The sequence below is a fragment of the Pelophylax lessonae genome (assembly GCF_965119305.1).
Source record: "Pelophylax lessonae genome assembly, chromosome: 7".
NCBI lineage: Eukaryota > Metazoa > Chordata > Amphibia > Anura > Ranidae > Pelophylax > Pelophylax lessonae.
In genome coordinates this window covers 122,029,342-122,053,916 of record NC_138774.1, presented here as the reverse complement: position 1 = coordinate 122,053,916, position 24,575 = coordinate 122,029,342, and the positions used below count along the sequence as shown (strand labels likewise).

Below are 24,575 nucleotides of genomic sequence, written 5' to 3'. Positions count from 1 at the left end.
CATGTATGGGCAGGCTGATTGTATCCAAGTTGATTGATTGACTTGGGTACAACCAGCCAATCGGATTTTTCAATTAATTATTGCCAGTGTCTATAGCCGCTAGCAATAATCACTGTGTGTTCTCATGCCAGTGACGGCTACCCAAAGCCCCCCCTGGCTGCAGGAGGGATTTTCCCCATCAATACTAACTGTGTTGATGGGGGAATCTAGAAAATTGCACCATCTATGGCCGGCTTAAATCTCCCCACTGTGTACTTGTAGGAGTTGTGCTTTGCCTTACTCTGCCAAGACCTTTTTCTTTACTGCCTGTGCACACAGACAAAGCCTATTATACACTAGTAGATTTCCGAGGAAAGGTTCTTACAAATATTCCTACAAAAATTTTGATCTGTACATTCGATAACTTTACAAATGTTGTTTGAAAACACTTTAGGATGTTTTTGAAATTAATAGACTTTCCCAAACAAAAACCACTGCTAGTAATTTATAGGTTTGAGAAAAACATTGAATTGTACTTTTCTTGTCACTTCAGTCAAAAATGAGCATCGATTTGAACCCACTAACCATTCGAAAAATTGAACAAACGTTCTGAAAACAAAAGTTTTGGAAGTAAATTCTACTAGTGCATGGCCAGCTTAACCGCTTGCTGACCGCCCCACGCAAATATACTCCAGCAGGGCGACTCAGCTGCGCAAATTCATGTAGACCTACGTAGAATCACGTAGAATGTGCACGCGGTCTCGGTGGCACGCGCGGGAGCAGTGGCAGCGATTGCCGCTGGCCTCCGGTGATCGTCACAGAAACTGACAGAAGACCCGCCTGCTTATGTAAACAAAGCAGGCGAGTCTTCTGTCACACAGGCAGGGAGAGATCAGGAGTTTCAGCTAAGCTGAAACCCCGATCTCTCTGTGCCTGTCACAGAGCCCTTCCCCCAAACAGTGAGTAAGCATTGTTAGGCATACATTAACCCCTTTGATCAACCCCAGTATTAACCCCTTCCCTGCCAGTGTCATTTATACAGTAACAGTACATATTATTTAGCACTGATTACTGTATTATTGTCACTGGTCCCAAAAATGTCAGTTAGGGGTCCGATCTGTCCGCCGCAATGCCGTTAAAAATCACTGATCGCTGGCCATTACTAATAAAAACGAAAAAAATAAATAAAAAGTCCAAAAATCTATCCCGTAGATTGTAAACGCTATAACTTTTGCGCAAATCAATTAAAATACGCTTTTTGGGATTATTTTTTACCAAAAATTTGTAGCAGAATACAAATTGGCCTAAACTGATAATACATTTTTTTTATTGGGAATGTTTTATAGCAGAAAGTAACAAATATTGCATTTTTTTCAAAATTGTCGCTCTTTTTTTTTTTTCGTTTGTAGCGCAAAATCTAAAAACCGCAGAGGTAATCAAATACTACCAAAAGAAAGCTCTATTTTTGACAAAAAAAGGACATCAATTGTATTAGGGTACAGCGTCGCACAACTGCGCAATTTTTCTGTAAAGTAACGCAGTGCCAAGAAGCAAAAAATGGCCGGGTCGTTAAGGGGGTGAAACCTTCCGGAGCTGAAGTAGTTAAAAGTAGAAAGAGGCTAAGAAAGGTGAGGAGCATAAGACTGCTTTTCTTAGCACTGTCTGGATCCTGTTGCTGTCAGGATCCTGACAGTAATGAGCAAAACAGAACAGTTGTGTTGTTGCTGGTTGCTATTGCCAACACTCTGTGTGCCATACATAGAGAAAAAGAGAAGGTGATCAGAGAATCAGAGAGCAGCAACATTGGTAATCTACTTGCTCAGCACTGTTCTTATAGTTGCCAGGATCCAAACAGCACAGAGCAAAGTAGCAGAAAAGCAGTGTTGTTTCCCAGTGCCGGATTTATGAGGGAGCAAAAGGGGCTACTGCCCTGGGCTTCCTGACAGCAGGGGATTGGCCTCTATACAAAAATAATATAAAACAATATATAACATATAAAACAATATAAAATATATAATAATGAAAAAAATGACTTGCTTATTAAATGTATCTTTGAAAGTATTATTGTGCTGGCCATCATCTGTAAAAGTTTTTAAAAAGGGGAGTTCTCTGCTTCCCTGTCACCACCCATGCATCTATCCACAGTCCCACCCAAACAAGCTCTTACAGGTCACCCTATCTATACAGGAAGATATATATGTAGGGTGCCCTTCCGGCCTCTTCTACCAGATGCAGCTAGTGGCAATTCTGATGGATACTGATGAATTTTAGCTTTGCAAATCTTAAGGTGATCAGGAATGGCAGTTGAATGGTGATCAGGCACCGCAGTGTCACTTTGTGCACTTCAATTACATTAAGAAAAAAAATAAAGGAATTCCAAATCCTACAGAAATGTTTCACAAATACATGTCAGAAGCATAACACAAATGCCTATACATATTTTGGGGCAGGCAGTAACGAAACAGCCCTGGGCCCACAGTACAGCTCTCCAATGCTGCTTTTCTGGTTATCTGTATTTTAGGTAGCACAGTCAAAAACTTAGTGTAAAACTGCTGAGATAATATCACTTGTAGGATAAGCAACAGTGTGTCAGTGTGTATCTTTTTTTGATCAGCAAAACTTTGAATTACAACAACCATGCAACACCTCAAAGCAGGAAGCACACCCTGAATATTAGGGGTGTTGAATTTAATCGTAGCATTGATGCATCGCGATTCAGCCACCCGCGATTCTGCATCAATACTGCCACCGGCTTAATCGATGTGCTAATGACGTCATGTAGCGCCGCCCCTCCTTCTCTTCACAGCGATGGCGCTTTGCAATCCATCTGTGGTCGTTGGCTGCGCCCTCTTTTCCCACCTCCCACTGACGTCATCCCTAACCGCCTGGCGTCGCTGCAGGAGGAGACACGAGGAGCAAGTGTCCCTGACTCTCAGATAGAGATGAGCTCCGGCGTTTTCGAGCTTCCACGTGCCTGATCCCGCTAGTAAGCCGACACTGCACTCCGCTAATCACAGGCAGTGAGACATTTCCCGATCAGCAGCTGCACAGATCGGGAAATGTCTCACTGCCTGTGATTACCGGAGTGCAATGTCGGCTTCCTGGCGGGATCGGGCATGTGAGAACTGTCATCTCTACTCTCGGACAGTCTGCTGTGGGAGACCTGAGTGTCGGAGCGGACATCCCCGGCTCCCACATGCGCGCTGGTCCTCCTCTCCCAGCGAGTGTCTGTCCTGACCGTCCTCCAGCGAGTGTCCTCCGTCCTCCGGCGAGTGTCCAGTGCACACTGTCCTCCGTCCTCCCACACAGGCCTCTGTGGGCAGAGGGAGACCCCCGAATGAGCATCCCGTACCCCAACTCCCAGTCCTCCTTGGCTCTGGTGTCTGCAATCTGCAGTGACTCTGTCATCATCACTCATCACTGATCAGGTACTAGTCTAAAGCCTAGTACACACGCAATGATTATCGGCCGACCGATCATCCGTCTTTTGTCCAGAATGGTGTTTTGTTGGTTGGAATGTGCCTAGACTGCACACAAATTTTCTCGCCCGACAAAATTCTACTTTAGAAGTGATGTCATGTGTTGGTTTGCTTTCTTTGTGTTCTTTCTTCTCTGAGCATGCCCAGTCTTGCTCATTAGATTGTTCCCTGTCGAAATCTGTACTGACTGCACGAAAATCGGCCGTGTTTTGACGGCGGACAAAAATTTTATAGCCTGCACACCAGATTTTTTTCGGCCGAAAAGTCGGAGTCGGTTGTCGGAAGCATCATACTAACAAGCCGAAAATCGGCAGATCGGTCGTCGGACGAAAATTCCCTGACGATTTTCGACGCGTGTGTACGAGGCTTTAGTCTTCTAATACAATACAATTACAAAGGTTGTAGAACACATTACACTGCCAGAGGGAATAATGAAGATGTTCGAGAAGCAGACTCTTTTACTGCTCACTTTGCTCAGATGTTAAGAGACAATTTGCACAATTGCACAGTAGTAAACACTGACACACTTGCACACTGACAGTATCTTCTACATCAGTTAATTTATGTGCAAATTATAATCGACCTAAACAATAAAGTGACTGTGTGTGCAATGTGCATGTGTGAGTCAGTGATGCGCAAAACCATAAATCATGAAAAAAGGTAATGAAGTATTTGTGAATCTACGATCACTAAGACATAAACCAAACCATAATTATTGAAATGGCATACGTTTGGGGACATTTGTTTTGTTGTAGCAGTTTGTGTCCTTTGTACCTATAATATATTAGAATATCTTTTATTATTATTTCATTAATTATGGTTTATGTCTTAGTGATGGATTTACAAATACTTCATTGATAACTTTTTTGTATGATTTATGGTTTTGCTCATCACTGACAAGCATGCGCAGTTGCGCACGGATTGTACAGTCACTTTATTGAGAGCCTCTGAAGTAAATTGCTCCATTAAATTAGCACAGACTGATGTTTGATGTTCAGACTTTGCAATATGCAGGGAAGTGCTTTTTTTTTTTTAAGAGCAGATGAAAATAAATATAGTTTTTCAATTTCTGACTGCTTGGATTTTTTGATGAAAACCATGGGCACATTGTGGGCAGTAATCGTGATGCATCGCGGAATCTAATGGAAACGTTGACATGATAATCGAATCGTGAGACCAGTGAAGATGCGCAACTCTACTGAATATGTAATGAAGAAATACAGTGCATCCGGAAAGTATTTACAGCGCTTCATTGTTCCCACATTATGTTATGTTATAGCCTTTTTCCAAAATTGATTAAATTCATAATTTTCCTCAAAATTCTACAAACAATACCCCATAATGACAACCTGAAAGAAGTTTTTTTCAAATCTTTACAAATTTATTAAAAATAAAAAACAAAAAAAAAATCACATTTATATAGGTATTTACAGCCTTTGCCATGACACTCCAAATTGAGCTCAAGTGCATTCTGTTTCCACTGATCATCCTTGAGATGTTTCTACAACTTGACTGGATTCCAGCATCAAACTCAAAAAGACTGTACATTGTGCCATAGGTGCTTCAACAAAGTATTGAGCAAAGGCTGTGAATACTTATGTAGATGTGATTTTTTTTCGTTTTTATTTTTAATAAATTTGCAAAGATTTCAAACAAATTTCTTTCACGTAATTATGGGGTATTGTTTATAGAATTTTGAAGAAAATAATGAATTTAATCAATTTTTGGAAAAGTGAAACGCTGTGAATACTTTCCGGATGCACTGTATGGTTTTCCCTGTGCACACATAATTGCAAACACAATTATTTAAAACACAATTTTTTTTAAAACACAATTTTTATAGCACTAACACACATTTATCAGATTTTTTTTACCTGAAGCTGAACCTGTTACAAATCTGAGCAAGCCAAACAGCACATAAAGAAAAATTCTGTAAAATTAGAATATAACTTCAGTGAAAATCATCTGTTAGCATGATCAGTAGGTCCAGAGAAACTGTATATGCAACATAATGTATATGCAGATCTTGACGCTTCCACACTGGTCCTGTTGCCTACTAATTCATGAGCCTCCATATTAAATAATGGCTACACATCAAATATAAAGTGGAGCTAAAGTGTTAAAAAATGTGAACAGGCAGGCTTTTTTATTGCAGAAGAGCCATACTTTGTCTCTTCTGCAATATTCGCAGTTTCCCTTAGGTTGAACACTGAGCTTCACATGCCCATCCTAGGGCACATTCTTGGCACAACGCCTTGGATGAATGAATTCCCAAAGTTCCAAAAGACCCAGATGTAGCTAGCGAGAGGACCGTGGTGCCAGTGAGGGACCTCACAGATGTTATATTGTAATCGGATCAATATGGAGGCTTAAAAGGCAGGCTCAAGCTTTACATTTACATTCCATTTTCACTGAATTTTTGAATTGCCCAGGTATGTGGCAGGTCAAATAAATCTGTTTATATATCTACAGAACTAAAAAAATAAAAACTATAGAATTGGTTTTAGATATCTATATCTTCCTATGCAAGCTTGTAATAATGAAACACAGGACAGTGAATAGGCAGGAACTTTGTCATATTTCTAAGCTAATTTTACCTCCTGCTCCACTTTCATTCATGTCCCCAGGTAGTTTAAAGAATCAGGTATTTGGTGGAAAATGAGTTTTATTAAAACTGCAGAGCTGTCATTTGCAGAAGAATATTTTCCAGTCTTAAAATAAACCTGTCACTGTAGTAAACGCAGACAGAGCAGGTATTTGTTACCTTCCGAAGTGCCTTTGGAACTCCTGAAGTTGGGGGTTTTAATCTGCAAATACAAATTAGTGCCCAATTTCCCCTGCAGAGCAAGACTTAATTATACATGGAACATCATGAGGCTCTAAATTTAGAATCAAAGCATACAATGCATTAGGGTCAAAAACCTTTAACCTTTAGAACCACTTAATTGTAGTTTATCAGTTTGATTTCTTAGAAAGACAGCTTTATATCTAATCGGATTCTCTCCTTTTTGCATGGGGAAAAAGCATAAAAAATAGTCTTCAGATAATCCCACATGCACTGCTTCTTTTCTGAGGATCCTGTGAGCAGCACTGTACACAACTTCCAGCTACAATTAAATTAGAGTATATTCAGCCAGCCCCTATGCACTGCACACAGGGGCTGCCCTTTCGCACGGGCTACCAATCAGGTTCGCTTGTCAGTTTTTCAGGCGGACCTTGCAGTCTCCTCTATGGAGCAGCACATGTCAGCTGACATCCGCTGCTATCAGATCCTATCCTGTCTGTAAAATCCAGATAGGTAAATCCGTGTGTTATATTGTATTTTGACTGAGCTGGAGATTGTACTGCTGGCACAATTTTTCAATTGTTCATTCGATAAAATTTTATTTCGGATGAAAAAAAAAAAAAAATCCAGACAGGTGGTGGTCCTATTTTCCTTCCGTCTGGTGGATCAGATTGGATGTAAACGGACAGGCGAACCATTTCCATCTGATTTCCCCATACAGGAGAGTAGGACTGGGTCCGTGTCCACTCTGCACAGCAGGGAATCAGCGGAGCGCTCCCCTGTTGAGCAAGTGGAATCCATTCCACAGAGGCGCTTGTGTGAAAGGGCCGTGACCAGAAAACAAACATTAAAAAGGGACCTTTCCCGCTTCCCTAAAGAAAATCACATCAGCATGCAACTCTTCATGCTGATATGAAATCATCTTACATTTATTAGTTATAGAAATAATTTTTGCTTTTACTGTTTTACAATTACTGGTGTTCTACTTCCTGTTTTTAGTCACTGGTGATGTCAAATTTCTCACTCACCAGACCTAGTGGGTCCTATATGCCTTACGGCACTAAGACCACTCTGAAGACATCTAGCCAATGACGAAATGCGTTAGGTGGAACGCACGTCGTGACGTCACATGAGCTGGGTGGAACGCAAGCCAGAAGTACCGCTCTCCACACCATAGCTCGCATATGTGACGGCGTTTTTATCTTTATTTAACTTGTTTCTGCATTTTGGACCCTGTAAATGGCTTTTTTTGGATTCTGTGCAAAAAAATTATTTGTTTAAACGTTATTGCACTATCTGGACCTTCCCCTTTTTTTTATATATTACATTCTTGACCGGAGGAGGACAGCAGGAGGAGTGTTACCACGGGAGAAGGCATCCATTCGGAGGGAACATATCCCGGCCCTGGGGGTCACTAAAGCTCATGTGGTCTTAGTGCCGTAAGGCATATAGGACCCACTAGGTCTGGTGTGTGAGAAATTTTACTACTAGCCAATAAGGAAAATAAGGAGTGACACCAGGGATTGGAAAACCCATCACTGAGCACTTTCACTGTGCACTGTATTTATTTAATACAATTGAACTTTTACCACAAGAAGTCACTTTTGCACATGAACTGTATGGAGAATTTATGAGAGTATTTACATACCTCATACACTATCTATGAACTTGATTTTTTCCGTTATACATTCCTATGAATTTATATATTATATTCTTTAGTGTGAATCATTTGAAAAAGTTTTTTTGTATATCACTTGATCACGTGTTTTTTTGCACAATTATATGCACCTTAATAATAATAACTTTTTAACAATTTTTAACACTATAGGATTGTTCTTTTATTATTTATATTTATACCCTAGGATTTCAATAAATAAGCAAGCGCTATAGGTAATCCTCTATAAAGGTTACTTTACACACAGTCACTTGCACTTTACTATAGCAGCTGCATTTCACCATTAATTTATTTATACATCTACATTTTTTTATTATTTCTTTTTTATTTACTTATTTGGTCAATTGTAGTTTATAGGTTTATCCATTGGCGCGGGAGAAATACCCAGTATATTGCACTTCTACTGCTGATGTAACCAGGGCCTCACAGGTGCATCCTGGGAAGGCTACATCACCAGATGTTGTGCATTGTCACATGTTCTAGGAGGCAGATCCAAAGTTTCAGAAAGTAGGGAAGATAGATTCATCTTCTGTTAGTGAAATTGGCCACAGGGAAGTATGCAAGGAACAAAAAGCCTGCTGTTATCTATAGGTATCCATTTGTAGATTGCCATTACTAAACATTTCTAATGGTGCCCTTGCTGTAATTTTAACCAGTTCCTCCTCTGGAGCAATTTTTTTCACACACATGGTAAAATCAGCATTTTTGACTATAAAATGACTTAAAACCCTGAGAACATTATATATTTTCTGAATGCAGAGGTCTTAGAGAATGAAAAGATGGTAGTTGCAATTTTTTATGTTGTATATTTGCATATATTTATTAAATCTAGATTTTTAGATATAAATACACTAAAATGAATTTTAGAGCCCAGAATCAGAATTTAGTCCCCTTTGTTTTGTGCTAACTAAAATATGAGGTTGTGTTGAGCAAATAGATACCAAATGTGTCAATCCTCGAAACTGCATGTGCCCAAAAATGACAAAAAAATACAATACTTAAAATTATCAATAGTTGAGACTTTAAATTGCTTTACAGCTCCACAGTTTAGAGTAAACCTTAAATGAGGGACCTAGAATTATTGCCCTCCCTCTGGCAGGCGCGGTAATTTTCCACACGTGCAGCGCAATCATTTGCGTTCGTATGTGTGTGTGCAGGTCTACAGTTGATTTAAATTTTTTTTTCATATAATTTAACCACTTCAGCCCCGGAAGGTTTTACCCCCTTCCTGACCAGGGCCTATTTTGCGATTCGGCACTGGGTGACTTCAACGGACAATTGCGCAGTCGTGCAACGCTGTACCCAAACAAAATTTATGCGATTTTTATTTTTGCGCTATAAACAAAAAAAAAGCGACAATTGTGAAAAAAAAACAATATTTTTCACATTCTGCTATAGGACATTCCCCAAAAAAAAAAAAAAAAAATCAAAATTTTTTAACATTTTTGGCCAATTTGTTTTTTGCTACATATTTTTGGTAAAAAAAAAAAATGCAATAAGCGTATTTTGATTGGTTTGCGCAAAAGTTATTGTGTCTTCTAACTACGGGAAAGATTTATGTCATTTTTATTGTTTTTTTTTTTTTTTTTTTTTACTAGTAATGGCGGCGATCTGCGATTTTTACTTACTGACATTTTTTACACTTTTGGGGGGTACCAGTGACATTACTAAAGTAATCAGTGCTAAAAATATGCACTGTTACTGTAATAATGCCATTGGCAGGGAAGGGGTTAACCCTGTGGGTGATCAAAGGGGTTAATGTATGCCTATGTGCTTACTAACTGTGTGTGTGTGTGTGTGTGTGTGTGTGTGTGTGTGTGTGTGTGTGTGTGTGTGTGTGTGTGGGGGGGGGGGTTCTGTGACCGGCACAGACAGATCGCAGTTTCAGCATAGCTGAAGCTGCTTATCTGTCCTTGCCTGTCTCACAGAAGATCCGCCTGCTTTGTTTACATAAGCAGGCGGGTCTTCTCTCCATTTTCTGGATGATTGCGGGAGGAAGGCGGCAGTTGCAGCCTCTCCTCCCGCGGCCCGCCTCCTGCTGTGTCTAAACACAGCGGGAGTGCGGCTCCAGCGCCGCGCGCGTGCCGCCGGGATCACATGCACTCCAGTCACGTAGTACTACATAATGAGGCGGTGACCACTTTTTGTATTATTGATATCTATATTGAGCCAGGCAACGCACTGACACCTTTTCCGCCATTGTGCGATGTGCTGGGTGTTCAGTGTGACCCTGTGCCTTTAATCCTCCATCTATCCCATTAAATTCATGTGCTCTCATTGTAGAGACTCTTTAAATTGTAGAGTTAGGGACTGCAGATATCAGGGTGCCTTGCCGGGGCCTGCAGCTTACGCATGTATTTGCAAATATGTGTGCAATGAAACCCCTGTTTTTAACGCATACTGTTAGACAGTTCAATTCGGTTGGTCGCTGAGTGGTTGGTAAGTTGTGACTGGAAATCTCTTTGTTTTTTTGACGTAGTACTACATGACTGGACGCAGGGGAGCCGCTCTGCTGCAGTAAATATTACTGTGGGCGGTCGGCAAACAGTTAATTTCTATCATAAGGGGGCTAACAAACCACCTATATAATAGCATTGGACAGATGACATGTACTCTTTCTAGAGAAATCAGGGGCATATTAGACCCCAGATTGTGCCTGATCAGCTGTCCGCCCAACTGTCAAGTCATGATTCTGACAGCTGTGAATCCAGAAACACTTAGAGCATTGCCGTAAGCAATCAGGCAACTCTATAGCACTATATCACTTTGAACAAAGGCTGGAAGGTGACTGTACAAAATAGAAACAAGCTCACAGCTGCCACTGCAGCTATGAGCATGTTTCGGCATTTTCAAATTTTGAATGTACTAGGTATGTCCAAAATGCTAGATAAGATAATGGTGAAGTTCCCCTTTAACCCTTTTGATGTCAAGCCCTACGATCCACTTTAAAACTCTGGTGGCCAGACCATTTGTGTAGTTCTTACATTGTTTTTTTATTTTTCACTTTCAGCTTTCCGAGTTTGTAAAATACCACCCAAACCATACATTTTCTGAAAACACATAACCTGTAGAATAAAAATACTGATTTTTTTAGTTGCACAAATGTTTATTACAATTTTAATTTTCACTATAAATACACTAAAATCACTATGAGCACAAACAAACACAACATAACACACAACATAACTTACAAAATTCCTGCTAAGTTTCTACTTAGGCGTCGACGCATTCACATGGGGTGTACTAAAGCATACGTTCATGTAGGGTTGTATTTACCCACACGGGCATGCACAGGTGTTCTGTGCATCCCCCTGCAGGCAGACGCAATGGATGCAGGAATACAGCTGCTGCTCCCAATCTGGCATCCGTGCGGGTGCACACCCCCTAACATACTCAGTGTGGGTTCTGGAACACTAATTTGCTCACAAACGGATGTCAAATTGAGAGCAGCGGCTGTGTCAGTGCAGCTGATGCATCCTACTTAACACCAATGGGACTGACTGCACAAGGATGAAGGGTACGCCTGTGCATTCCTATGCAGATAAAAAACCATATGCTGTAGTATGCCCTGTGTGAATGAGGCCTTTACTATGTTATTTTTTTTAATTTTATTTATATTATTTTCACAATTTTTAATTTATTTATTTTTACAGCCCTGTTGGGGGGGGGGTTGAGATATCAGGAATCTAAACATACCCCCACACCCCTGATGTCTCTTTATTGTGACAGAGAAAGGAACTGAGGACATAGAAAGCTGCACTGCAAGTGAGTGAACAGAAAGCCTTTGTGCTTCCTGTTCATTCACAAACTGAAACACAGTAAACAACTGTGTTCAATAAGGAAAGAAGGGGCTGGTAAAAATGACATGTTTACCAGCCCCCTTCTCTCCATCCTGACACCAATCCCCTGCCGTGTGCCCCAGCAGCAGCTGACAGCCAGAGGGGGGAGAGGAGGGGAAGCCAGCCAGCAGCATTGCAGGGAAGTGCTGCCAAGGAATTGGTGCTGCAGGGGGGCATTCTAGGAGGGGGGTCGAGCAGTGTGCTGGGGGGGGACTAATTTGGAAAGTTTGATTCCCCTACAGTAGCTGAAGCTGGCGGGAGAGGGAGGAGGAGAAGTCGGCAGGGCTGCAGGAGGGGCACAAGGGGATCGGTCCTGTAGGGGGAAATTGGAGCAGTGGAGCAGATAAGAGTGGCAGAGGTGGTGCAGGGGGAAGACACAGTGGCAGGAGAACCTAGAGCGGAGGGAATAGAGTAGAGCAGCGGTAAAGGGGGTGTCGGGTTGTTGGGAGCTCACTCTACTGTATCTGTAAAGGAGCAACATTGTAACGCTAGGACCGGAAGTGTGCTAGGACTAGAAAATACCCCCTCCTCTTCTCCATAACATGAGGAGGAGGTGTTCTGTAGTCCTAATACAATTCCTAATATTATTGGTTGATATAGAGTGTACAGGACACAGGCAGGTATTTTTGCACTTATCGAACAGATATAGCCAAAAGATTTCAATTGCATATTTAACAGACCAAAAGAGCAGCAAATAAGAATCATTCTTTGTTAGGATCTACATTTACTTTAAGTCTGAAAAAAAAAAAAAACAAGCAGGGTCAGTAAGATTTAGTAAAATGGAGAATTGTGGGAAAGAAGGATTACGTCACGTGTAGATAATGAAATGGGTGGCAGAAATGTTGAACTTGACTCTTGAATGTTTCACAGCGGTTAAGGAGGTTCTGAGGACGACATGTGGTATGAATAGAACAATTTACTTGACAGCCCTCCCTGTCACGATTACATGGTTTACTTCATAGAGACTCATCCTGAAAGAACTTTGTGTTTCCACTTCTTAATGGAAGTTATTTATTTTGCTTCTGCACAGCTAGTCATTCATTATCCAAAGATGGGGTCAGAGCAGCTATCCAGCGAGCATTTTATCAGTCTGTTGCAAGAGCTGGTGACAAGAGAGCCATATAATTTGTACACTATGTAGTCACTGATTTAATACTCCCAATAAAGGGTTTAGCACTACAATCTTTGAATCAAACATCCATTCCAAGGCACATAATCTATGACCTGCTGCAAAATCTCTGACTAAAGGACCTTACCTATGTTTTCAATAGAAGAAAGACCATATTGTCTATTTAAAACAGGTATTTATGATTCTCTCCTTATACTCATAAGGAGAGATGGGAGATGCCAATCACTACATAAAAAACACTCAGCATATATATTGTCTCATATTCATGTCATAAATACATCTCAAGCAGACATTGTGTATCTATGTTTGTTAGCATTTGTCACATTTAAATTACATTAAGTGCAAAGGGCGATAAATCAAATTTGTCCTAATAAAGGCAATATAAAATAAATTTTTATATAGAGAATCTCCTAGATTTCCCCATATAGAGATGACAAAAATGTTTTGGATACATACTGTGCTATGTTGTAATAGACTACCACCTAATGACAACCTTTAACTGATTTTAAACAAAAACTAAAACAAATTTGACCCCTGAGAGAAGCTAAATATTACAGGAAATCCCTATGATTTTTGGCTATATCTAGTGGCCAGATGTGGTATTTTTCATTTCAAATTAATTATTTACATTTGAACAGCACAGGATATAGTCTATTTACACTGCGTGGGGGGTTCCCCAATTCACTCAAAATGAATGTACATGCAGTTTGAATGGACAACTGGCAATGCAGGTCTTTACAAATCAACCCCTATGTATGTACACGTCTGATGCCATCATCTTCAGTATTCTGTGTATGCAGCGAAAATAATTTTTCAATGGCCATGCAAATCTTGGTCATCAGAGATTGTCAATAGATTACCATACTTTATGCAGCCAATGTCCATGATGTAGTCATCTTGGAAATGTCCTAACATGCAGCTGACTGTCACAGGATTTAGATTTTCCTGAGCAAGCATTAAAGTAGGCCTTCGGTGGGGACCATAGCTATCTTGAGACAGTGAACCTAAGTTATTAAAGGAGTAGAACCTATTCACTTAAAGTGGAGCTCCACTCAAAAGGGGAAGCTCAATTTGTTTGGACTCCCCCCCCCCCCCCCCCTCTGGCATTTTTTTTTTTTTTTGGGGGGGGAGCAGGTACCTAGTTTTAATAGGTATCCTGTCCACTTACGGTAAGATCACCACTGGAATCTATGAGTATGTCCAGACCCACCCCCTTCCCCCACTGCCTTTTGGAACACACACAGGTCCCAGAAGACGGCAAGACCATTCAGAAAGCACAACGCGCAGTAGGAAACTGACTGCGGAGCCTGAAGGCTTCACTGCTGGTTTCCCTTAGCGAAGATGCTGGTGCCTGCACCTGAAGCCAATTGAAGAATCAAATTGGGTGCTGACATCGCTGGATCCCTGGACAGGTAAGTGTTCTTATTTTAAAAGTCAGCAGCTACAGTATTTGTACATAGCTGCTGACTTTTCATTTTTTGGGGGGAGACTGGAGCTCCACTTTAAAGTGGTTGTAAAGGCAGAAGGGTTTTTAGCTTAATGCATTTTATATATTAAGATAAAAATCCTTCTGTGTGCAGAAGCCCCCCCCCCATACTTACCCAAGCCCCCTCTCGATCCAGCGATGTTCACAAGTGCCTTGGCCGTCTGGGACTCTCCCTTCTGATTGGCTGAGACACAGCAGCGGCACCATTGGCTCCTGCCGCTGTCAATGAAAGTCAGTTAGCCAATGAGGGGAGAGAGGGGGCGGAGTCGAACCGCAGCTCTATTTCTGAATGGATACACTGAGCTGTGGCTTGGCTTGGCTCGGGTGCCCCATAACAAGTTGCTGTGGGGGGCACTCAAAAGGAGGGAGGGGCCAGGAGTGCAGGCAAGGGACACGAGAAGAGGAGGATCTGGGCTGGTCTGTGCAAAACCAACTGCACAGAGCAGCTATGTATGACATGTTTGTTATTTTTATAGAAAATAAAACGAGACTTTACAATCACTTTAGGTGAATTCCACTTATTTAGTAAAAAATTAAACAAATAAAAAATGGCTTTTACAATGAATACCCAATCATGTGCATGGAAAATAAAAATAACACAGGAATTTTGCTCAAACGTGATTGAATTCAGCATAACTTCGCCTTTTTCACTAAGCTAAGGGAAAATTCCAATTGTAAAGAGAACATTAGAAAACTCACATTGCATTAAAAAAAAACATTTGCTTGCCTTAGTGAATGAGGTGAACTTGTGCTGATGCAGATGTCTTCTTGAACTTGATTAGGTATTCTTTTCAAAGTGAAACATTTAATTTTTTCATCCTATTTGCTAAGATAAGTGAAAATGCGTTTTGAAAGTGAACATGCTCTGCCACTTTAGTAACTTAACCAAATCAGAATATCAGAAAACACTGATAATTTACTTACCAATCATATATAATGTCACAGAACAGCTTCTGCACTTGCAGTGTCATATCTGGGGAAATACAGAGCAGGACCTCACGTAGCATATTCAGAAATTGTCACCCTGCATTTCCCAAGTGCTTATAAGCCCTCCACTGGCTTCCGCTTACCCAACAAATTAAATTCAAAATACTAACAACATCTTACAAAGCCATCCACAGCTTAGCCCCCAGCTACATCACTAGCCTCGTCTCAAAATACCAACCTAATCGCTCTCTTCATTCTTCTCAAAACCTCCTGCTCTCCAGCTCCCTCGTCACCTCCTCCCATGCTCGCCTCCAGGACTTTACCAGAGCCTCTCCAATCCTATGGAACTCCTTACCCTTATCTGTCCGATTATGTCCTAGTCTATTCGCTTTTAGGCGATCTCTGAAAACCCTCCTCTTCAGAGAAACCTATCTTACCCACACCTAACAACTATACCTCCATTTTCTCCATCAGCCCATCCCCCACAGTTATTGCCTTTTGTTTCACTTGACCCTCCCTTCTAGATTGTAATCTCTAAGGAGCAGGGCCCACTAATTCCTCCTGTATTGAATTGTATTGTAATTGTATTGTCTTCCCTCACATTGTAAAGCGATGCGCAAACTGTTAGCGCTATATAAATCCTGTATAATAATATAGTAGCTTAGATCAGAAGAGTGGTATAGATCCATCTCAGCATCCCTGAACAGAGCAGAGAAGGACCTGAATGAAGTGCCCTGTGACACTTCAGCCATGTATTAAAGCCCATATTATAAACAACAGAACTTCCATTAGTGAGGGCCATTTCTGTTTTTTATCTCAAGAAAGAGTACTGTGTTAATTCAACATTAACTTATTTCTGTCTTTTGGCATTCCTGGATGAGATACTCTGTACATCAGTTTATCATTTGGGAACTATCCATAAAAATTTACAGAAGAATTTCAGGTGTGGATATATTTTAAATAGTTACATTGTTCCAGCTTGGATCAATGTATCTATGCATATACCATACTTTCTGGGATCCCCCTAAAAGCTGGAAGTCACTGTAGTAGACACCACTACTCCAGAGATCTCCACTAGTCACAGGGTCCTGTGCCAAGCAGCAGCCCTGCTGCATTGTGAACACAGGAGCTTACCTGCTCAGCATGGGTGCCATTCAGAGATTGCTTTGTATATGCTCAGTGAATACAAAGCATTCTCTGATTGGATGATGTTCAGTGGCAGGCTGTGACATCACACTCTACACCTCATCCAATCAGAGAATGCTTTGCATTCATTGAGAAAATGCAAAGCATACATTGAATGGTGATTGAGCCCAGCGGGCAACCTCCTTTGTTTACAATGCAGCAGGACAGTGGTTTGGCACAGGACTCAGAAGCAAGTGGAGATCTCTGTAGTAGTGGTGTCACTACAGTGATTTCCAGTTTCCAGGGGGATCCCACATGTATGATATATGCAGGGATACATTGGTTCAAGCTGGACCAATGTAACCATAAGAGTTGCTATACCTGTAATTCGTCTATAAAATTCTCCATAAAACTTTCACTCCTCTACTGCTCCATCCATCTGGTAGGAGTGAAGGAAAGGTGTGAGCCACCAGGGTTGCAGCATACACAGGGCTAAGGGGACTTCCCACATGACAGCACTGATTGAACCAGCACTATCACATGGAGTAAGTCTTATGACTCTCCATACCCAGAGGTACTGGGTTTTTACCTTGGCTCTCGACATGGAACAGTGTGCCAAGGGGGGTGGAAGATTAGGAAGGGCATCAGCTTAAAGAAAACCTACTTCTTTGGAATATGTAGAATTTTTGTGTCCGGCCTAGCCAGAAGTTCTTTACGTTGGTTGGAGTAAGAGTAAGGAACTTTGTTATCTTTCTATCTGATGTCTGTAACTCTGTTTACTTCTGCCACTTGGGACAGATAGAATGGGGAATTTCCTCAGACATGAACCTATCATTTGATTTGACTTGACTGGTGCTGGGACAGAAAGTGAGGAAAATCTCTGTATTCAAGCCAAAAAGCTCAATTTACAATTCTGATAAAATTATTTTTTTTTAATCAGTTTACATCTCAACCCATCTGAAAAAAACCTGTCCCTTTTTTGAGAGTTAACCCCTGTACACATGGACCGAATGGCGGGTGACATCAGCCAGTTTGATAAAAACCGGCCAACATTCGGCCCAGGTGTATGCCCGACCGGCTCCCGATCATCGCTCTCAGCCAATGGCCAGAGTGTTCTGGCGAGGACGGGAGGTCTTCCCCCTGTGGGAACACAACACCTCAGCGGGGGAGATCGCTGTACTAAGGTTGGATCTTTGGTACAGAGGCTCCTCCAGAGCTGACAGTTTTTTTTGTTCAACCTGCTGGGTTGAATGGAATAAAAATTCATAGTGTGTACCAGGCTTAATGGACCCTTATCCTGGTGTATTAGCTTTGTGAATTAAAAGTAAACAAACAAAAACAAAAAACATTTAGTAAGTCTTTCACTTCACAGTACACATCAGTACCCTATGGGGTACAGTGCAGGCAAGGGTATGCTGAAGTTATTGTTGGGTCTCAATTCTCCGGTGAAAATTCTCTTCCTTTCCAGAGGGAAAAAAATCTAACAGTCTGTGGTTTTAATGGATTTTGCTGTCTGTCTTGTCTGCTAATTTGCCATTAGTATCCCAGGGGATACTTCTATATACAGGGTGGCATTCTTGGGTTTGGCGTTAGAGGAATCCCTTCTTTCCCTTTTCTTTATGGATGAAAAACAATGCAATATCATATTAATTGACTAAATGTAATTTGCTGGTGATAATTATTCACTGCTAGCCTGTCTCAGAATTATTTTAATTAGGTTTACTGCCAGGATATTTTCAGAATGTGCCTAAAACAATGTAGGCATCTGCTTTAGAAAATGCTGTTTTCCAGAAGCTCAGAAGATTACAGCTGACATAACATGACATGCAGATTGACCGAACAATACAGATGTGGCAAAGAGTAGAAGTGTCACAAACATCTGTTTCTTATTCATGTGTTTATTTCCATCTGCTTTTGTAAGTCTCAGTAGTCATAGTAGTAGTTGTGTTGTACTGCATGCAGTATGTTGCATTTAAATGCCCAGAACAAACCTAAAACTGTAGGCACTTGTAACCCCCTTCTGCTGCAAGCCTATTATCGCCCAAACATTAAGTGACTCTCACTAAAAGGAATCTGTGCAATAAAGGTCTCCCTACAGAGAAGATATTTAATACTAATTTCTCCTGTTGTCTGCACCACTGATCTCTGCAGTAGCGAAGAGAAACCACCTGAACCACCAATCTTAAGATCCTGCAAGTTACTCTTCTCCTACCCCCCTACATTAAGTGGTTTGATCCACTGACCCCCTTTGCTACTATTGTCTCCTGTTTTGATGTAGGGGCTGGCAGAAGGAACCATAGTATGCATTAAGGGATCAGGAATTTGACACTCCCAGAAGTTAATGTTTATCACACAGATACATTTTAGTGACAGAACTGCTTAACCAGTTCCTCTATATAACCTGCCCTTGAATGAATACCTAACGCTGAAAAATAACTCTTTTAGTAGTACAATTGCCATAAGAGAACTATAGAGGCTGCCATTACACACTTCCTTCACCAATGAATAATTGAATAGAAGGTCTTTCAAAGTGTCCAGACTTTACTGGGACAGAAATTTAAAAATATATTCCCTTTTAAAAAATAATTTAAATTATAATCCGGTTTCAGTCTTTTGGGCATATGGTGCTGCTATTTGCTAGCTGTTAGGGGTGATGACCCTTCTGTGCTTCCATATGAGGAGCTCTGCTTGACTGGTAAAGAGATATTCTACTTTTATTGAAAAATTTTCTTTAACAAAATTCTACTCTTTGAGAGGATGTGCTACAGTCACAGAATTCTGTACCACCACCTGCTGGTAAGTAAAAAATTTGAATAAGAAGCGGTGCTAAGAACTCAAATATGAAATATGTAACCAAGTGTTATATCCTCTGTGTAATTAACACAAATAAAAGTGCAGTGTGATAGGTTAAATAAATAAAACAAAATGTCACCTAGTGAAAAAAACTTTATATACTTATTAAATTTATATACTTTATTAAATACTTATTTCATACAGTATTACATGACCACGCAAATTGCCAGTTGAAGTGGCACGGTGCTGAATAGCAAAAAATGCCCAGGTCATAAAGGGGATAAAACCTTCTGGAGCTTAAGTGGTTAAACAGAGGAAGCTCATCCTGTCTTTGGCCATTCTATTGGGACAGACTTACCCTAAAAGTGTTGAGAAATGCTTGCAGTCAGCCATGACACCTTCTGCTAAGAAACATCCAAACCGTAATAATTATTTTTAGGTATGCTTTGTGAATGGGAACACACAAATATGTAGTGAGGATTTCCCAAAATAGACTGCAAAAGTATAACTAAAGGCAAAACATTTTATTTTTTTTTACATTTTGGATGGAGTGGAGGATTAGAAACTTGTCAGTTTTTTATTGCTCTCTGTGACCCCCCCCCAATTAGGGAGATTTGCACTCTCTATTTGTCATGCATATGGTTATCATTGAAAGTGAAAGTAAAAGAAAATCATACATTGTGGGTTGACATCAGAACACTAATAGAGGGGAAATCTTCCAAAGGGATACTAGTTCTGGTGACCCTGATGAAACACTGGGATTCCCTCAAGTTGGAGGGATTTCCTCTCACTTCTAGTTTTGGCTATAGGACAGGAAGTGAAGAGAAATCTCCATAATGGGACACAGATGGCAAAACCCCCCCCCCAAAAAACTGACGAGTTATAACTCTCTCATATAAAAATGTAAATAATCAACCGCGCTAGTCTTGTATGTATACCAATAACCACCTAAAATACAATATATAAAATATCAAAAAGGGCTAAGCAGCTCTTATATATAAAAAAAACAAAGTACAAATTCTATAAATTGTTATTATTAATATATCAAATCAAATTAATATCAGAAAAAATCTCCCATTTAACACCCATTGTGCACGTGCAAGTGCTCTGTAAGTTACTTTGGTGCTTGATCCAATTTGTACATATGGTGTCCCACATGAAATTACACTCACCAGAATGTGTTGACCAACATCTCTAGTATGGTCAAAACCACTTATGGGGCATGTCCTCTTTAAATTAGCATAAACTAGCATAAACTATTTGTGCTGAGTTTCCGATGCTGGAGATCCAATAATGCCACTCAGAGGGAAATGATAAGCTCTCTTCAAGAGGTTTCTGTAGAGGACAAATCAGGTGAAAATGCATAGAAACTTTGCCTGCATCATCATGACATAAGGCATAAGGAAGGCCATAGTGTAAAACCATTTAAGCAAATTTATTTAAGAAGGTAAGCATTACACGCACTTGTAATGGTGGCAGTTAGAACCTGGCACCCGCTGTCAACAGCACTGGTTTAATGCGGGGCCCGCCGTAATGCTCTCATACTGGGAAGAGGCTCAGCTCGACGCCTTATGTCATGATGACGCAGGCAAAGTTTCTATGCGTTTTCACCTGATTTGTCCTCTACAGAAACAACTTGAAGAGAGCTTATCATTTCCCTCTGAGTGGCATTATCGGATCTCCAGTATCGGACAGACTCGGCACAAATAGGCAACGATTTAAAGGGGACATGTCTCACAAGCGGTTTTGACCATACCAGAGATGTTGGTCAACAGATTCTGGTGAGTACAATTTCACGTAGGGCACCATTTACACAAATTGGATCAAGCACCAAAGTCACTTATGTTATAGAGCACTTGCACAATGGGCGTTTAAATAATTCTGGACTTTTTTCTATTATTTTATTTGATATATTTTTTAAAACAATTTATGGACTTTGCACTTTGTTTTTTGATATATAAGACGTGCTAAGCACTTTATATGATATTTTATATGTTATTTTAGGTGGTTATTTGTATACATACAAGACTAGCGCCATTGATTGTTATTTACAACTTAGTTGTATTTGCACTGGTACACTTTACAACTGAAGCAGTCCTTTTTTATATTTTATTTTTTATTTGTCTAGTCACACCACACATCACTAAATGGATATTGTACATCCTAGGCAGTGAACCACTTACAAATTTTTCACATAATCCTCTCTTACTCCATCCAAAATGAAAAAAAAGGTTTTGACTTTAGTTACACTTTAAAGCTTCATGGGCAGTGGTCACTCAGAATAGCTGAGTGTTTTCGGTAAATCACAGAGGAAATAAGCAGTATACTGAGAAGACAGCGAGGAAGCAGTTAAACTGCTTGGAATGGCTCATCAGCCTAGTCGTGGTAACCGGAGTTCCAGCATTTTGGCAGTGGTAGAGTGACATGGCATCTGCTGTGTGAAATAAGAGAGATTGCAGTCCTGATGTTTCTCTTACTCCTGCAGAACTGACAGGATGCACTAGAGGTCTTCCCAGCACCAAAAAAGAAAACTTGAAAGTCCAGGAGACAAAAGGAGCTGAGGAGGAAATACGGATTCTGTGCCAATGCAGCAGCAGAAACGGCAGCCAGAACTAGTGGAAGGAAACCTTCCTGTGTTTGTCTTTCCGACTGAACTAATATTTTACGCAGATGATCAGTCAACACACAAACAAGTGTTAACGTTGTACAACCCCTATGAGTTTGCCTTAAAGTTTAAAGGTAAGTGAGATCAGCAGTCTCTGATATGCTGTGCAAAAAATGTCATTATCCTCCATATATATCATGACTGTAAGATTCAACATCACAGTATGGAATTAGTTAAAGGAGTGGTGTGTTTTTTTTTATAGTAGATGGGATTAGTTTATACAGCTTGACTTCATGCTAGTGTGCCCAGTTTAAAGAAGAGGAGGGTACAATGATTTCCTAAAGGAGAAGACCGCATATTTAGACAAGAGAGTCTACGGAGAGACAGCAGATTAGCAAAAACACGGGGGGGGGGGCAGCTGTTGTCCATTTTAGTATTATATATTATTTTTATATTTTTCTTATGGTAAAAAGGAGTCTAAAGATCCGAACTGCAAGCCTCCTTGTGGTTTGGCTGTGGGCAAGGAGTTGCATCACTGCAAAGGTCTTTTGGGACTACATGTCCCAATGCTCATTGTGGTGGTAGCTGTGGCAGACAGGAGTGTAGGCATAACATAGGGTGAGTTGTCTATTTTGAGTAATGCTTCTCGTTTGTCCTTTGCTGTTACCAAAAAGTTTATGCAGTGGATGATTTAAAGCAACACTTATGGCACTTTTCCACTGCAAGTACCGGCTCGGCTCTACTCGGCCCTGCTTGGCCCGGTTTGCTTTTCCACTGCTGGTACCGCATGGTACAGTGTTGGAACAGTTCGGTACGGTACGGTATGGTTTGCTTTTCCACTAAAGTGGTAGTAAAGTTAAGTGGGTGGGATAACAACGATTCTCTGACCAATCAGTGGCTAGTAGTGACTGCATGCAAAGGATTGTGGAATATGGTATCGGGTATGGTACCTCTTGGAACCACAATCGAGGTGGTACTGTTTTTGAGAGCCGTACCGTTCGGTTCCATGCAGTGGAAAAGCGCCGCCATACCATACCATACCGAACCGTTCCAACACCGTACCATGCGGTACCAGCAGTGAAAAAGCACAAAAGCGAGCCGAACCGTTCGGTTCCATGGAGTGGAAAAGCACCTTAAGAGCCGGTTCACACTACCGCTACCAGAAAGTCGCCCCATGAAGGAGCGACTTTTTAGCAGAGACTTGTAAGAGACTTGTAAGATAGGCGACTTTGTCTGTGGGGAATGCCTGGGTAATCTTTTTCTTCTTCGTGGAAAGTCTGATCACAGTCGCTTGAAAATAGATAAGGATCCGACTTAGAGGCGACTCCCATTGAAGTCTATGTGCACAAGTCGGTCGCCTTGAAGTAGTACAGGAACCTTTTCTGAAGTCGGAGTGACTTCAGTAGTGCATATTAAGATGGCTCTCATTCATGTACATTGAATTTGTAATGACAAGAGACTTGAGGCGACTTGAGGGCACACAAGTCGCGTTCCAAGTCGGAGTAGTGTGAACCGGCTCTAAATGGTATATTTATTCTCTAAAAAATAATCATTACACATCCACTACTTAACGTACCTGTAATCTATTGTTCATGAAATCATTTCTTACTGTGTTTTTCTGACTCCTTGTAACATCCTCTGTGAGCTCTCAAACCTCTCCTTCTACCTCTCACTTCCTTTTGTTTGGAACAAACAGTGCATGTTAGTTGTTGGGGTCATGCAAAGTGCTCTATGCACACGACACATTGAATCATTCATAATTCATCTGGGGAGAGAGCAGGAGTGGGTGGCTACCTTCCTGTATATGGTGGGACCATGGAGAACGAACATAGCCTTTAGCAGGAAGTCAGATCACAGAAGCAACAAAAAAAAAGGAATTTGAAGGAGACTAAAGGCCCGTACACATGATTTGAAATTTGGCCGGGAATTTTCGTCAGACGACCGATCTGCCGATTTTCGGCGTGTTAGTATGATGCTTCCGACAACCGACTCCGACTTTTCGACCGAAAAAAATCTGGTGTGCAGGCTCTAAAATTTTTTTCCTCCGTCAAAACACGTCCGATTGTCGTGCAGTCAGTACAGATTTCGACAGGGAAAAATCTTATGAGCAAGACTGGGCATGCTCAGAGAAGAAAGAACACAAAGAAAGCAAACCAACACATGACATCACTTCTGAAGTAGAATTTTGTCGTGCGGGAAAATTCGTGTGCAGTCTAGGCACATTCCAACCAACAAAACACCACTCTGGACAAAAGACGGATGACCGGTCGGCGGAAATTCGTTGCGTGTGTACTAGGCTTTAGAGAATGTGATTCACACCGTATTGCTGTGCAGATCACATGCGATGTCTGTGCGATGTAAATTTGCATCCCATTCTCACGACAATGCTGCAGCAACTTTTTTTTTTCCTGCACTGGAATCGGATCGTATGGGTGTTCACTCATGCAATTCAATTCCTGTCCAAATTCACAGTTTGCACTGCGATCTGCGAACCAATCTGGGGGTGTCGTTACCTTTGTATTGACACCCACAGTGGTTCGCAGAGGGCAGTGTGAACTACTAGAATTGTGCTAGTTCCTGCATCTCAGTATTGTGAACCCAGGCTAAAAGTGTTATTTCAACTTTTTAGCAGGGACCGGTGGGTGGGAAAGGTGTCTGGTGTTAGTTCACCTTTTAATTTTTCCTGAAAACGTGAGCTAACACTTTAGGAATACATACTTGAACTAGTTTTAAACCAGAGTGTAATGTCACGC

The 24,575-nt window shown here is 41.0% G+C and overlaps 1 protein-coding gene across 2 annotated transcripts in view; it reads left to right on the top strand.

Annotated features, from left to right (window-relative positions):
• MOSPD1 (motile sperm domain containing 1) overlaps positions 1–24,575 on the top strand; it is a 79,738-nt gene that overhangs the window by 20,645 nt on the left and 34,518 nt on the right. For both annotated transcript variants that reach the window (XM_082262549.1, XM_082262548.1), the window contains one exon: positions 21,703–21,956. In XM_082262549.1, the coding sequence (XP_082118675.1) occupies positions 21,803–21,956 (154 nt within the window). In that variant the 5' untranslated portion in view covers positions 21,703–21,802. The remainder of the gene's footprint in view (positions 1–21,702; positions 21,957–24,575) is intronic.